General features: G+C 42.1%; 1 protein-coding gene across 4 annotated transcripts in view; it reads left to right on the top strand.

Annotated features, from left to right (window-relative positions):
• The first annotated feature begins 211 nt into the window (after nt 1–211).
• atf7a (activating transcription factor 7a) overlaps nt 212–16881 on the top strand; it is a 30351-nt gene continuing 13681 nt past the window's right edge. The window contains exons 1-4 of one of the 4 annotated variants that reach the window (XM_036533784.1): nt 1047–1263; nt 2100–2173; nt 8225–8296; nt 11213–11309. In XM_036533784.1, coding sequence (XP_036389677.1) covers nt 8249–8296; nt 11213–11309 — 145 coding nt within the window. In that variant the 5' untranslated portion in view covers nt 1047–1263; nt 2100–2173; nt 8225–8248. Of the gene's footprint in view, nt 242–1046; nt 1264–1957; nt 2174–8224; nt 8297–11212; nt 11310–16881 lie in introns of those variants that run through there. The other 3 variants (XM_036533781.1, XM_036533783.1, XM_036533782.1) reach the window with 3 other exon arrangements.

Raw genomic sequence — 16881 nt, 5'->3', positions numbered from 1 at the left:
TTAAACAGATATCTGTAAGTTAAAAATAATAGTATTAGATGTAGTGTATAATACCATTTCAATTATATATATATATATATATATATATATATATATATATATATATATATGCCCTTTCTTGAGACGTTCTCGCGAGATGAAGGAGGTCTAGGCTGACGTTGAACCATATCGCGAGATTTGGCGCGGGAGGGGAGTGTCAGATTCCAAACGAGAGGCGAGAGGGAGAGAGAGGGGCCCTCGGGTGAGTTTGTAAACATTCTATCACTGTCTCAGCTCACAATCCAGATGTAACCCAAGTTAAAACTGGCCATAGGGGCCATACACGTAGACCGGATAGGACTGTGCCTAACTCGCAATGTCTGCTGTGAGGTACAGGCTAACTTGCTGGGTAGCTCGCAGTATCAGTTTCTTGCGGTGTGTTTCTGGCCAACCAGCTAGCTAGCTGGCTAACGTTAAGTATCTTAGATTTTTTGCTCTCTCCTTTTGATCGAGCATCGATGACTTGTCCTTGTCAGTTGATTTGGGGTTGGATCTGCAGGTCTTGGTGTATTATTGCCGTGCTGTCAGGCGTGGGAATTGTCGGCGCTGTTGCTAGCTAGTTGGCTACCTGACACACTTTCTTTGGAGGCTTTATCTGTTAGCGGCCTGCTCGACTGGGGTTCTTTTGGTTTGTGAGGAGGAAAAAGGGGAAATTCCAACATTGAGAAGCATTTCTGACATCCAATTATACTCTACTGTTAGCTTTACTGACGTCTTAGTAACCAATGACAAGAAAGTGTTTGATTTTCTGATTATGTATGACCAATCAGGGTCATTTTAGGGCGGGCACATGCGGGAAAAGGCAGGGTCAAGCAAGTTACAGTCAGATAGCTAACCAGGTGACTAGCTAGCTGGTTAGCAAGCAGCGTTGCTTCTAGAGTGGGTTATGACACTACCTAGTATCTTTCGATCGTGACACGTTTAACTAGGCGCTAGCTAAACAGGCCAGATAGCAAGTTAAATAGTGTTAAAATTTATGTAGCCATTCTTCTCCATCTGTTGTATTGTTTTCGAACGATTGTAGATATTTAGCTAGCTAACATTAGCTTGTCATGTCGCAAATGACTTGGTAACAGTTAGTTATCTTCCTGCATCCATTGTTTTGAGGTTAGTGTAGCTAGCTTCGTGGTTAAGTTCGCTGTTGGTTGTGTTTTCAGGTTAAGTAGATGGCTGGCTGATTATAGTTATTCACAACCAAACTGCAGGATCTCGGACGAAAGTCGGGTAAGAGAAAAGGCTTTTACGGAACAATCAGGTCAGAATGGCACTGTGGCGGGCTATCTCACTACCTATTTATATGTCAGTTAACCTTGCCAAAACATTTAATTAACGCTAATTGAATTTGTCGTTTAAAAGACTGCATCATATATCTAGACAACTCAATAGTAAACTTGCCTAATATTTAGCTAGGCAGTTGCTAGCTAGCTAACCTACTAACTGTTAGTTTACTAAACTGTGTACATGGGCACAAATCACTGCAAAATAAAGTGTATTATAGAGGGAAAAGTGTTCGCTAGCTATTTTATTTCTGTTACTTACGGGGCTGTGAAGAATTGAAAACTCTTCAGCTTAGCTAGCTGTTACTCGCTCGCTAGCTGTAGTTTTAGGCAGCGATGTGAGGAGGACGCCACTTTCTAGCCAGATAGCCAGCTGGTTATGCCGTGGGTGTGACCCTAGCTGCTGTAGCTAGCTCTGTAGCCTGCAAGCTACCTAGGCAAATGTGCTTTCGGAATAAATCTCTTACACAATATGTAAGATGTAAACAAGTCGCTCTGCAGAAATTCGCCCGCAAAGTAATGCAATGTATTGTAATTTGAGCTTGTGATATATTTGGGCCGTCCCCTCTTCTGTCACCACCATGGGAATGTAGCTTGTCCACTAGCTATGTGGGAATCGCATCTGGCACCCGGCAGGTTGAAGTAAAATGTAGGCTTGACTTCGTGGGCTTAGTATTGAAGTTCTACGGCACTATGTTAGTACTCCTCAACATGTATGCTTCTGGAATTGGAATTGAACAGACAGACAGTTTAAAATCTAAGACTCAAGTGGTTTATTTTTAGCTGTTGAGATTCCCATATTGGAGGTCTTTTCTACATCCGGATCGGCGCTGGTGAAAGAGCAAATTTGAATTCAGGTAGGGGAAGAAGATACCAGAATGTTTGAGTGAACTCAAGTTGCCCTCTCAGAAAATGGCTGGAGTTGATTGGTGGCCCTGATCCTGGATTTCTGCAGAACTGGATCAGGGTGCAGATCCTCCAAAGTGGAGATGAGTTCTCATTTACTTTGGTATTGTATGGGCCACCAGTCACCAGTGAATAAAATGCAGATTTTCACTTGTTTTTAAGGCATACTTTTTTTGCAATTCAGATCTTAATATTTGAGATGGAATCGTGGGATTAGCATCAAATCCAGATCATCTTATTTGGAGGAATTATTCTGGGAGTCATATCAAGTGGAATTGGTGGTTGGGCTGTTTTGAAATCAAGTGTCTTCCTAACTACAGGACCAAGTACCATGACCCACATGGCTGACTGATGCTTTTCAATATTGTATTAATACTTCACAAACAGTGCTGGTATGCCTCCAAGAATTGTCTCTGATGTCAGTTACCAAGGTGTAGACAGATTTGGGATGGACAGTTGGTATGGCGTGTTTTAGGGTTTTCTGTCTGTGTAGAGTTTAAGGTTTCTATTAATATGCCATCAACAAGCCCAAGGCTTTTGGTGTGCTGCATCTGTATTTTATCTTAAGCAGATTTGTTCTCTTGGAGTTAAAGTATGGCGATTACATAACATTAATTTTTCATAAGTGTTTTTCTGTGCAGTATGTATACAGTATATCATACATGAAACATTGATCTAAAAAATCCATGTCAATACTCTGATTTCTAAATTTTTTTGTCTTGAGTTCCTGAATTTGAACATTTGAATCTGGACATTTGAAGAGTAACTGAAGATTGCTATTTAATGCTGGGATCTTTCCTGTTTGTGTTGATTGGATGTCTCAGTTCTGAGCATTTATGTTGCTTTGGCGGATCCTAGATCTGTCCAGTTTAAATGATGATCCTGTTTTTATCCCAGAACAGTGTAGTGGGTTCTGGACTGTTGTATATTGTCATCTCCAAGTGGATTTCACATAAGTAGCTATGGAGTAATGCAGGTGTAGACATAGGATTTCATTTCATCAATATGTCTGTTTCCTAGGTTTGCTCCATTTAGGTAATGGTCGTGAATCTCTTGATTAGATTATTTATTTTGAACTGTATTTCGACTTTGTCATTTTACATTTACATTTTGTAATTTAGTCAGACTGTCTTTCTTTCTTTCCTCTTTCTCTGTCCCTTCTCTCTTTCTCTCAGTTCAGTGTAATTCAGCTCCATTCAATGCAGTGATGCCTTCCTGTCATGGCAAATTCTAGAACTGGAATAAAACAGAGCATCATAAATAGAACAAAAAACTAAAGAATAATATTAATCAAATAAAATCCCCCATTCTCTCTTATTCTTTCTCTCTCTCCCTGTTTCTCTGTCTGCCTTCAGGAGTTCTAGATTGCTTGGCCCTGGCTGCAGTAGGATCTATTAATACAGTTTGTTTAGTCAGTTTCCTAGCAGGCTGTATCAAACACTGCAGGCCTGTGCCCCCCCCCCCCACCCCCCGCCCGACTGTCACCCCTGTCCCCCCACGCATGTACTCATACACACATGCGCACACCTGCTGAGTGGGAAAATTCATGGTTAATAAGAGGCAAGGCTTTACAACTGGCAATCTTAGAGCTGCTTAGCTTAGGCCACTGATTTTTCAGCATTTTCTGATCCCCTCTTCACTGTGTGAACCTAAACCTCACATTTTGAGGGGAAATAATTGAACCCCCTTCACACATACACACACACACACACACACACATACAGCAGTCTCTGGTCTGTGGGTGGCCAATTTGTCTGCTGACTGCTTGCCCCTGCCTGTTCAAATTGACTCTGTGGAAGGCAGTCTGATTGAAGAACCTGGCACCAAGATGTTTTCTTGTCCCAGCACTCCTGAAATCTGCAAGTAGCCCAACCTCTTGACTTCTCTTTGTTCTCTGGATCTCTCTGGGGGGGTGGGGGTAGGAACAAAAGTCTTTCTTTACACAGGAGACTGAGCAGAGATATTAACAGCCAACTCAAGGCAGTATTTCAGAAGTGATGCTCCCCAGAAAACAAGGCCATCCAGTGGAACTGAACTTAATGCCTTGATCATTCGAGGTTCAATTGCTTCAGTTACTTCTGAAATTGTTTGAGAATTGTGAAAACCTCCCACAGTTCTGTTAATAAAGGAGTAATGGAACAGTGGTCTAAATAGGAGGAAGCTGCAGTATTGTTGTTGTTAATGTTTGCTGTTAAAATGTTGTATTTGCATGTAGTAGAAGTTGTGTAACTGTACCAGGCGTCATCCAGGGCTGGTAGGGAACAATTAAACATTGATGTCCTTCCTGTGTTCCTTATTTAAATTTAATGAATGTGTTTTTTAATATATTTTTATTTTTTTAAATCATACCTTGTCTTCACTGGGAGATGTAGTAGTAAAGGGGAATGTGATTGGGTGGGGTCGTGGAATGGCAAAATGGAATTCTTTGGATCGCAAAAGAAATTCTGGGCTCTTGTCTGCTCAACTGTGGCTGGTGAGGGTCTGCAGGAAGTATGCAAATAGCAGAGTCTGCTTGTGTCGGACCATTCTGAGTCAGCGGACTGGGCAGTACAGAGGGGAGCATGTGTGTGTGTGTGGGAGACTGCCTGTGTGCATTTGTGTGTTGGTGAGAGGTTTAGGCTTACATGAGTTGTCAACTAGATAGAAGCTTTACGTTAAAAAAGAACGTAGAGCTTGACATTTGAAAGGCGTGAGTTGGAATGCAGGGTTTTATCTTCAGTCAGTTTCCTTGATTTCTCTGACCCACTGTGTTTGATGGCAGCATTTTGGTATTTGTTTAAAACTGTATGAAATCAATATTAGTTGTGGTTATAGGCTCCAGAATCTATCTCACTTGGGCCTTGGGGTCCCTGCCTTGACTTGGAAATTCAATCCTGTAAACTCACTTCCTCAGTTAAAGACAGCACTGTAACTTGCGTTTGCAGAGACAGGAGATAGTGGTAACTGCACCCCGCCATATTGGAGCTGTGACAGTAGTGTTGCATACTATTCAGACTGCAGGTTGATGGCTTGAATCTTGGGTGTGCACTGGGGCTGTGACGGTAATGATTTTTTCGTCCCGTGGTAATAAAGCAACAAATTACCGCGATTTAGCGGCGCCGCCCTCCGACCCCCGCGCAACATAAAAAGCCAACCCATAACGTTTGCACATGAACAACTTGTTTATTTTTCTGCAAAATTCTCGGGAAGGCTGATTACAACTTAGAAAGTGATTGCAAACTTACAAATATTTTACATTTAACATTTTAATATTTTATATTTTAATTCACATAATTCTGTAGGCTATACAATAATGGCATCTGAAGCAGCATGAGCAGGTAAGCTATATGTAGCCGCATTAAAACAGTTTTAATTATTTTTCAAATCAAATGACAAATAAGATGGTAAGGGAACATTAGGATAATGGTTTTGAAACATGCTACATAATTGAACATTCATGATGTCGGTAGGTATCTACTACAATCACTGCTTGTATAAAGTGCTGCAAAAAATCGAAATGTACTCATTCTTTATTTTACGGTCTTTTATTTTACGTGGCAAACGCAGATGTGCTGAACGGCAAATTTCATTTTAACCCTTTCGCGCGTACGATCACACCGGTGTGATTAGCCGTTTAGCGCATATGCTAAAACTGGTGCGATTAGAACACTAGATTGGAAAAATTCTAGCTAATTTTTAGCTTTGAGGAAACAGCGATTTAACTCTAAAAATATAGCAAATGCTATGTGAAATCTATAAGAAACTTAATAACGCAAATGAAAACATAACGAACCATATAAAGTAACACACGCGCTACATACCATAACAAATAAATTACATGCAAAAGGGTTAAAACGAAATTTGCCGTTCAGCACATCTGCGTTTGCCACGCCTTTCAGTAATTCAACCAGGTAGATATCCGCGCTGGAATTATGGAAGGAAGTTGCGGTCAAACTTGATAATATGATTAATTTGCGTTAAAACGTTAACGAGTTGAAGTTTCCAGATTAATCGCGAACGAGCGTTAACGTGTTAACGGTGACAGCCCTAAAATAAATAATTGCGGTGATGCGGTAATGAGCTCAACCCTGCAGTAGGCGTCTCATGACCCCGGTATTGCAGTGATGCGGTTATCGTCACAGCCCTAGTGTGCAGCAACCAAAATGTGAGAGATGTTTGTAAAGAGAGTGAATCATATGATACGTTGTGGTATTAGGAGAAAGAGTCCAGTGAGAGTGTGTGAGGACTGAAGCTGGCTGTTAAGAGTGAGTTTTGAGGAGCAGAGGAGAGTTCAGAAATGGAGACAGATGTTTTAACTAGGGGTACAACGAATAACACCGTAGTCCACTAAAATCGATGACCAAATTAGTTTTGTCGATTAGTTGATGACGCTATCGCGTGTGTTTTTCGTGCTGACTCGGAATGCTCAGACATGTAGTTTAAGCTACGTTGCTTTACTGGAGTGAACAGTAGAGATGGCAACACCCTCACGACCAAAGACTTCAAAAGTGTGGCAGCATTTCACTCTTAACCCTTTCGCACGTAATTAATTTTTTATGCTGTGTAACGGATGTTACATATTTCGTTATGTTTTCAATAGTGTTATTAAGCTTCTCATGGTTTATTCAATATTTTTCAATTTTAAATCGCGGTTTCCTCAAAGCTGAATTTAGCTAGAATTTTTCCAATCTCGTTTTCTAATCGCACCAGTTTTAACATACACACTAAACGGCTAATCACACCGGTGTGACCGTACGCACGAAAGGGTTAACTCTGCCAAGAAGGTTGTGAACTGCGACATTTGTAAACCTGACCTTGCCTGGCATGGGAGCACATCAGTTATGCTCGAGCATCTGAAGAGGTGGCACGTTGGCTTTCTGGATGATGAAGACTCGTCTCGTTTGGCTATGCTAGCTAGCTAACTATCTTATGTTAATGTTAAAAGCCATGTTACTTCACGTTATGAGCTGTAATATTTTCTATTTTGAAATACATTTCTCTTGATCAATAAATTATTATTGGTGTTGAACATACAGTGTAGCAAATAATAACCTATTATTCACAACGACCCTTTTCACATTCCAAATGTGCCCTAACTTTACAATGTTACACCAGAGAATTTAGAAATTCTCTGCTTAAACGTTGCATCGTTGTCATGGCAACGTTTATGGCTGGAGATAGTGTTGAGTAGTGGTGTTTAGAGAACACCGGAGAATTTGATACTTTCTAAATTGCGAAAGATTTCTACAACTCATGTCTATGCGTGCATGCCCAATGTGGGTTGCAGTCAAATTCATTTGAACGAGATATGGGTTTGTTGGATCTCATAATGCTACCATGGATGGCTTTCTTCAAAGGAAGCAGACTTGTACTCCCCAGCAAGCAACTGCCCTCACTGAATTAGTCCTAGTAACCATTCATTAAAAGACATATTTTTGAATGAAGTTCTCATCTTTATTGTCTTTATTGTTAGTTAGCATATGCCTAAAACAACCTCAAGCTAAATTTAATAGTCGATAGGTAAATAAGAGCCATTGAGTAATTGTGCGATTCATAATCTGAATAGTCAATTATTCGTTTCAATAATTGATAGATTATTCAACTATCAAAATTGTCATTAATTGCAGCCCTAGTTTTAACAGACAGGAGGGAGGGGAGGAGAAAGAAAGAGAGACAGACAGGGTAGAGACTTTCTCATGCAAATGCTAGCTTCTTCTAGCTTCTCTTGATTTAAAAAAAAAAAACTTGTTCTGATTGGCCAGCATGGAAGCCCCTTGCATGAGGGAAAACATCACCAGGGAGACCCTGGCCCACTGTGTGTGTGTGTGTGTGTGTGTGTGTGTGTGTGTGCGTGCGCGCGCGCACACGTTTTCTTCCCTGCCTGGTTTATTTTTATACGCACTCTGCTTCCTTGGCTGGCTGAGGATACAGCTTAATGCATCCGTGTGTTTATGTTGACAGGAAGACCAAGATTGGGAAATTAAAGAATAAGCCTAGTGATGTTCTCTTCTCCCCTCTTACAGCTATACTGCGAACTCTTCACAAACATGGGGGACGACCGACCTTTTGTCTGCAATGCCCAGGGGTGCGGCCAGGTGAGTGGGAGCTGCTTCGGGGTTTGGGGGTATGGGCAATGGTGCACGGGTATGAGCACATGTTCTTGCTCACGCCTGCACGTGCGTTTGCGTGTGTCTGGTGTGAACATTCATGTCTCTGTTTGTGTGTGGCCCGGACCTGGTGCTGTGCGTTAGTAGTGTTGAGGCGTGGTGTTAGAGAGCCGAGCCACTGTTGCCTTAGCTCACAGTGCCTCTGTGAGCTAGCTGGGCAGAGCAGAGAGGAGCAATGGTGTATGTGTGAACCAGCGCTGCTGTTGTGACATGGGCATGGACCACTGACTCAGAGAGGGCAGGAGTGAGTAACCAAGGTGCTGCTGCAGTTTAAGCCCCTCCTGGTCCTCTCAGAGCTGCCTGCCAGCAGACAGGGATTCAGGTAACTCGGGTCATCACAGGCGGTGACACGTGAGAAATGCGTCTTTTGGGTCTGCACCAACACGCTGCTATGAAGAGAGCAGAGGGCCGAGTGCAGCAGAGTGACACTAAAAACAGGAAGCACGCACAGACTGTCTGAAGTGTTGAGACATCCACGAGTAAAGAGAAGTGCAATACTAGTTTTATCAGGCACATTACATGAGGCTGAGGTGGGGGCTGGGGTCTAGTGGCTTGTGTCTGGAGGCTGTCATTGAGGCTAGTGGCTGTGCGTTGCATGCACAGCCTTTGGGAGGGGTGTGGTATTGTGTGGCGGCTGTGGCTGGATGCTGAGGGTTCAGAGATGTAGGCTGCAGAGTGGGGATGTTTGGACTGAAAGCTGTAAGCTGGGCCCTGGTGGTTGGGGGTATGGGACACGATCAAACCTCCAGACATTATGTTTTGAGCCATTTTTGTTTACGTTACTTAAAATGACTGAGTAAGTGGTTTAACAATACAAGCATGAAAATTCATCCAAGCAGCACAGGTTGAGGATGAATAAATCATTAGGTGCACTTTGTTTGGGAATCTTTGGGAAGTTTTTTTTCTCTCCTAGCCTTTCAGGCAGAGAGGAAGGCCTGTTTCTTATCAGAATCTCAGTTTTCCTGTTGTGTTAACGTGTAAATTTCATGCTTGGACTCATGGCAGAACTTATGGTGGTGCTGCGTGGCTGAGTTTGTTTTTGGTGTGTGGCCCAAACAGGTTTTGTGCTGCTGTCTGTCACCAGATGTAATGAAACCCTTCACAGTCCGCCACAGTCAACCGTGACAAGTATACTGTCTGAAGATGGCGTTTTGAAATGAATGAAAGTGAATGCTGTGTCATTTGAAGTTGTCCTCCAGTGGAGTCTTGGGGAGCTGCCTCTCTAAGACTGACTTTGGTGAGTGTCACTCACGCTTGGGTATCCTGGCTCTCCTTCTCTTCCTTGTGTGGTGGTTGTGGCTGCTCCTTTTTCCCCTGTCCTGTCAGGATGGGGTGCAGGCTGAGGTTTCTCTCTGGGTCTTCTTGATTTGGATGCGCAGGACGGGCGGGGAGTGCAGTGTCCGGCCTGGACGATGTTGCTTTTGTAGCCCGCCCATCACCTTTAGACACGGGGACTTGTGTTCACTTGGAAGAGCAACCCTCAGGAGGTGCCATGAGTCACAGGGTATCTGCAAGCTCAGGACATTGGGCTTTGGCCACTGATTGTTGCTACCAAGGAATACACCACAACCCCCACTTTCAATATTTAAAGATGGAGACATGCAGAGCCGAATAATCGACCACCTGTTCTGGCCCCCCTCTTTACTTGATGTTGAGCTGGTGTTGCCACTGTCCCCATACTATGAAATTCGGCTATGAGCCACACTCTACCCTTAGTGAGAGGGCAGGGACTGCGAGTCCTGCAGTTGTATCGGTATGTCTAAAAAAAGCCTTGACACTTGACTGTGTTTCCACTTGGCTCGGCCGCCCACGCTCTCTCTCTCACGGCCTGTGCCGTGGCCGCTGCGCTGTGACCGAAATAGATCGAAGAGTGAAGTGGCGGCTGTTCCTCTGGCACTGAAGCACCCTGCAGGGTCCAGCTAAATCAGTGGGAGAAAAAGAAAAACAGGTGGAGAGACATATAGCCAGACAGATAGCCATGCATTGGTGCCAGGGGCCGCACTGTGTTTGATTCATCTGAACACACCACATGTGGATCTCTGAGTGTATTAGCATTCAGGTGCCTAGTTGGGTACCAGAAAATGGAGAAAAACATTAGTGCTCATCAATATTCATGAAGGGCAGTCAAAGAACCCTGCACAGGATTATCAGATAATTCATAGGTGGTGTTGGTTTTCCTTCCTGCAAGTATGAATGAATGCAGTGAGTGTTCACTTAAAGAAACAAAAAGAAAGAGTTTGATGCAGTGTACTGGATCATGACTTACCTTCCAGTGTCTCTTCTGGAGTGTGGACCTGCTTGATTGGTTGAGACTTTTTCCTATGTTACTGTAGGCGAACATGCACAAGCATCACAAGAAACAATGTGCCAGGCAGGGTTAAAAGAAGTTATTTTCCCGCAACAGTGCAAAAGAAGCAGTGCAGTAGAAAGCATTTTTTTGCACAGGACAACAGAATCACGAATGCAAGTTAAAAATGGGTAACAAAATAATTTTGGAAAGGCAGGGTATTGTTTACAACCAGTATCCATTCATGTAGTTGCCATACAGTGCCCTTCAGATGAGTGAGAGACTATATGGATTTCCATTTCCTCTTGTCAGCTCATTTTTTTGAAATGTGATATTTGAGTGAAGAGTTCTGTTTTTCTTCCCTCTGCCCCCTGCTCTTTTGTCTGTCTCCCTCTGCCTACCCCTCCCTTTGTCTATCTCCCTCTGCCTGCCTCTGTGTCTCCCTCTCTATCCCTTTCCCTCACTCTTTCTCCTCCTGTTCTCCCTCATCTGTTGTGCTCCCACCTCCTCCACCCCTCAGTGAGTTGATTGTTTGTTCCCTCTCTCTGTCCCTCTAGAGATTCACTAATGAGGATCATCTGGCTGTACACAAACACAAGCATGAGATGACGTTGAAATTCGGACCTGCCAGAACTGACTCGGTCATCATTGCAGGTGTGTGACCTTCTGGACCCTCCATGTTTCTACTCTGGAGATTCACCCTCCCTCTTCCACTTCCTCCACCACCATTTACTACCTGTTTTTGGCATTTTAATGGTGGGTGCAGTTATATTATGGCCAGCAGCCATAATATTTTTTCAAAAGGGGAGCATGGTGCAGGGCAATGGCTTTTTAATATGAGTGTGAATAAGTGGGCCAACACTGATCACAAAAAACATGAATGGAAAGAGAAAATATTTTTTAAAAATTTAAAACCTATCAAACAAAAGGAATCCGCTTCAGCACACAGTCAACTGCAGAGGATAAAAGTAAGCTCTCTTGGTCTCCAGCCATACACCTGTATTTAATATGGCTTTAATTAGGCATGTGTGGCTTGTTAACTGATGGCTGGTGGCTGGTACTTACACATAATGGCAGTTACAATTGACAATTAAACAATTAACCTATTTGGAATGAAACTGATGTAATGAAATCTGTCTGTCTGCAAATATTTTACATTGGGGAAAAAATAAGGATCCTTAACATTCAATCTTAGCAAGATTGAAGGAAACAAGATTAACAAACACAGCAGCCAATTTGGGGGTGAAGGCACCTCCCTCATAAAGAGCTTACAAGAACTTGCCTTCCAGAAGTGGTGTTTTGGACTAGCAGGGGCTGAGCAAATAATTGATTATCTGTTTTACCGGACAAATTTGAAACTTACCGGTCACGTTTCAATAACAGTCTATGTTACAAGCGCAAATATAATGAGCACCTAGGTTGACAAAAGAATGATGATGACCTCAAATCAGTTTGACTATTTAGTGAACAGTAACGATTGAGCAAAACCTCAACATTAGCCGCTAAAATGTAGGCTATTACGAAATGTCTGTAACCCGTAAACCTGTAAAAAAAAAAAAAAAGGCTAGGCCTACATGGCATAAAATGTAGCCTATAGGCTACCAGGTAACGTTTTATTTTCTCCTTTTTTCATTGCGGCAAAGTCCTCTGCTGCCGACTTGAAATCAAACATCTCCAATGTGTCTTTGCAGCTTGCAATGCGCATAAACCGCATCACTCTCTCCTCTTCCAGACGACTTTGCAGCGCCGTCTTAATTCAATTCTGCAGAGACAAGCCCCTCTCTTCTGGCACGCTTGACACGGGCAGAACACAGGCAATACATGTATACACTATATGGACAAAAGTATTTATTCAGGGTTTGGGCCAGGCCCCTTATCTCCAGTGAAGGGCAGTCTTAATGCTTCAGCATACCAAGACATTTTGGACAATGCTATGTCATTGTCAATGTCATTACAATGTAATGGTCAGGCGTCCAAATACTTTTGTCCATATAGCGTATATATATGTATATATATGTATATGTATATATATAATTTGGAGTATAAACTGGAATTTGTCTGTATTGTTATCATGTCTTCAGCTAAAAAACAGAGTGAAATATCAAAGGTGTGAGGGTTTCACCGCTGATCATTGCCGTGTACCGATGTGTCAAGCATCTGCAAGATATAATACGGCACTTAGTTTCCACTTAGTTTTACATTGCATGTATGTAAATGTATTATATTTTATAGAAAATTAACATTCTAAATCTAAAACAGAATTTCAAAATAATATAAACATATTATTTTATTTTATTAATTTGCCGAGATGATTGTTGAAACATGAAACATCCATATGCTTCTTTTTGGGAGCATAAACATATTTAAAAGGAAAGACACCTTTCTGATGGAAAGTGCATCTGTATTGTCCACCTTTGTAATCAAGAGTGGAAATTTGACTTCAGCTTGAAAAATTGACAACAATATAAAATTAAACATCATAGTGACAACACTGAATAACAAATCAATATTGGATATTAAGCTTACTTTGAGCAACGTTTAAGTTACACATCATCACAAAATGCCCCCATATGATAGCTAATGAGCCACAATATCAAAATGTATTAACGAAAATTAGCTTCTCATTCACAGGGTCATTCGGAACGATTTGGTAATTTTGTTTTATAGTAACATTGGCTAACTAATAACACCAACAACAGATTATTGGTCAGAAATACAACAGAATCCGCTAACCCGGGCTGCCAGGTTTGGCATAATTATTTTGCCTAATCGGTAGTTATTTCGCACTGACTTGTGTGACTGAAATGGAAATAGTTTGGTTTTCTTACTGAGATCGTGTCAACTTGACAGAATAAAATATGCATTTTAGCCATCAATTTCAACACTCGTTCCTGCACAGAAATAGCCACGGTTTGCTTCCATGGTTAGCAATTTATTGTAAGTAAACACTTGGCAGAGTGGTGTTTTAGTGCTTTTTCCAAAGCGAACCTTGTCTGGGATCGGTTTTGATAGCCTGTAACACGATTTCAGCTTTTTATGTGACATCACTTGAAATCAGACTGGCAACCCTGTCAAAAAAGGCCGACTGTTGTTTATCACAAAGACACGCTTCTTTAGTGCATTTTATTTCCTATTAACCAGCGCTTGCTACGCCCCTGCCCCTTTTCGCTCATTGGTGGAACATCAGTTTTAAGGGTGCGTCATCCCGGAAGAACGTGGTGGCGGGACTGTATAGCTCATGGCGGGCCAAAACAAAGGCGGGCCAAATTGGGTGGACCTGTGATAGGTCAAATGGTCGCATGCTGAGTGTGAATGCATGGCGTATGTAAATTAAATTGATTTTTCTTATTCTTCGCACTTCAGGCAGTCTTTTGCGATGTGTTTATCGCACATGTTCATATCGCGATGACGATCAAAATACGATTTATCGGTCAGCACTAGTTTGTAGTTGGCATTGTTTGTAGCTGGTTCATTGAGGAGGACCTGACAGAACCGACATCAGAAACAGGGCAACGGCGACTGAAAAGGGAACTGTCCCAGTAGTATTTGACTAGAACACCTACTTGGTTGAATCGCTGAGACTTGGGGTATGGGAGAGGAGAGAGAGAGACCCTTGGAAGATACTGCTCCACAAGAACAGATGGACATAAGCCTGGAAAAGTATAACTACTGCTTAGCCCCCATCCCTGCAGTCATCAACCTAACTCTCGCTGAAAATGAAGAGCTCCGTATCACACAGCTATAATATATTTAAGCACGTGAAGATAGGTGGCACATTTTATATGACCTGCTTGATGGAAGACAAAAAATATCAAGGTTAAAAAATATCAAGACTAAACATCAGATTAAAATATATTTTTAAAGACCACTGGAGACTCATGCAACTAATTTCATAAATATAAGTGGAATATCAGTAAATAAATTTAAAAACAAATGAGCCTTTTCTTAGCCTCCTTATTGCTTCCTCTCCCTTACTCTCAAACTATGTGACTGTTGGCTTTTCCTCATAGACCTAAAGCATTCTGCCCTAATGATTTTCTCTTGTCACTGGATCTTTGTTGGAAACAGATAGGGGACATTAACATTACGATACTGGATAAACTGGAATACATTGAAAAGCTGTATAATGACATAATTGACCAAAATTTAGGTAAGAAGAAAAGTAACATAGGCATTATCATCTTTGTTGGCTAACTGGAAAGCTAGCTAACATTAACTAATGACATAATTATGTTATATAAGAAGAAAAGTCACAACAACATTATCATTTTTACTGGATAACTATGAAACCAAAAGGTGATGTGTTACTAGTAGGGCTGGGCGATTAATCGAAGTTTTGTTTCTAACGATTATGAAAACAAGATAATCTGTATATAATATACACTGCCTGGCCAAAAAAAAAGTCGCGCACACTATTTTGTTGGACCGCCTTTAGCTTTGATTACAGCGTGCAATTGCCGTGGCATTGTGTTGTTAGTCAAAGTCCAGAACAACAAAAAGTGTTTTGTTACGACAAAGAAGCAGATTCGATGTTCGTAGCAAAAGACAGGAAGGTTTATTAACACAGCCGGCCGTGGGAACATCAGCATTGAGCAGAAGTTCAACAGGTATAGAATTCAGTTCATTTTTTATACAGTTAATAGCAGTCACATTTGCATATGAGTTATGATAACCAGCGGGGGTGCTGTTTCTGATTGGTCTTGTGCAGGTGTGCATAGCTAAACAGTTCCCTCTCTGATTGGGTATTTCCTGAGCCCTGTAACCTAATTGGCTCCATAGGGTTCACAAGAGGCGCCGTTTGGCTCCGGTCGGATGTAGCGACATCGCTTTGTATTCAAATACACATCGCTTGTCTCCAGTATTTGTATTCGAATACACATCGCGTGTCTCCGGATCAAACGCCATGCCATTCCACAAAACTGTCTCCTAACAGTGTCAACAACCTTATGCAATGTCACAACATTTAATTCCGTCCAGTTGCATTAATTTTTGCCCGAGATCTTGTATTGACGACGGGAGGGTCAGACCACTCCGTAACGTCTTCTCCAGCACATCCCAAAGACTTTCAGTGGAGTTAAGGTCAGGATTCTGGTGGCCCGTTCATGTGTGAAAATGATTCCTCATGCTCCCTGAACCACTCTTCCACAATATGAGCCCAATAAATCTTGGCATTGTCATGCTGGAATATGCCCATGCCATCAGGGAAGAAAAAATCCATTGATGGGATAACCTGGTCATTCAGTACATTCAGGTACTCAGCTGACAGCCGCATAACGTTGCTGAGCCTACACCTGACCAATTGAAGCAGCCCCAGATCATAACACTGCCTCCAGTGTTTTCTTGTGGTCACACAGCTGTTTAGTCCCAATCCTGTGAGTTCTCGTCGCATTGTGCATGTGGAAATGCTCTTACTTCCACTATTAAACATAGCCATGAGTTCTACTGTCGATTTTTTACGATTCCACTTCACCAAGCGTTTAAGTGATCCCCTGACCACATTTCTTCTGTGAAGTTGACGGTTCACCAGTATCCTTCCGGCTTTTAATAATGTGTTGGGCATTTCTTAACTCAATTCCAGTAATTTCAGCAATCTCCTCAGTTGTTTTCTTTGCTTGATGCAGGCCAATAACTTGACCCCTCTGAAACACAGTAACATGTTTTCCTTGACCACGGGATATGTCTTCTGACCTGGTTGTTTAAGACATGAGAAGCTACTCACTGCATCAGTTAGGGTTAAAAGCATTGTTGCCAGCTGAAACATACATTATATGGACAAAAGTATTCGGACACCTGACCATTACATTGTAATGACATTGTATTCAAATACATATGCTTTAATATGGAGTTGATCCCCCTTTTTGCAGCTATAACAGCTGACACTCTTCTTGGAAGGCTTTCCACAAGATTTTGGAGTGTTTCTGTGGGAATTTGTGCCCATTCATTCTGTAGAGGTCAGGCACTGATGTTGGACGAGAAGGCCTGGCTCGCAATCTCCGTTCCAGCTCATCCCAAAGGTGCTCGATGGGGTTGAGGTCAGGGCTCTGTGCAGGCCAGTCAAGTTCTTCCACACCGAACTCATCAAACCATGTCTTTATAGTCCTTGCTTTGTGTGCTGGGGCACAGTCATGTTGGAATAGAAAAGTTCCTTCCCCAAACTGTTGCCACAAAGTTGGAAGCATAGCATTGTCCAAAATGTCTTGGTATGCTGAAGCATTAAGATTGCCCT

Source organism: Megalops cyprinoides, chromosome 7 (genome assembly GCF_013368585.1).
Source record: "Megalops cyprinoides isolate fMegCyp1 chromosome 7, fMegCyp1.pri, whole genome shotgun sequence".
NCBI lineage: Eukaryota > Metazoa > Chordata > Actinopteri > Elopiformes > Megalopidae > Megalops > Megalops cyprinoides.
The sequence above is the reverse complement of the archived record's forward strand: the minus strand, read 5'-3'. Positions and strand labels throughout refer to the sequence as shown.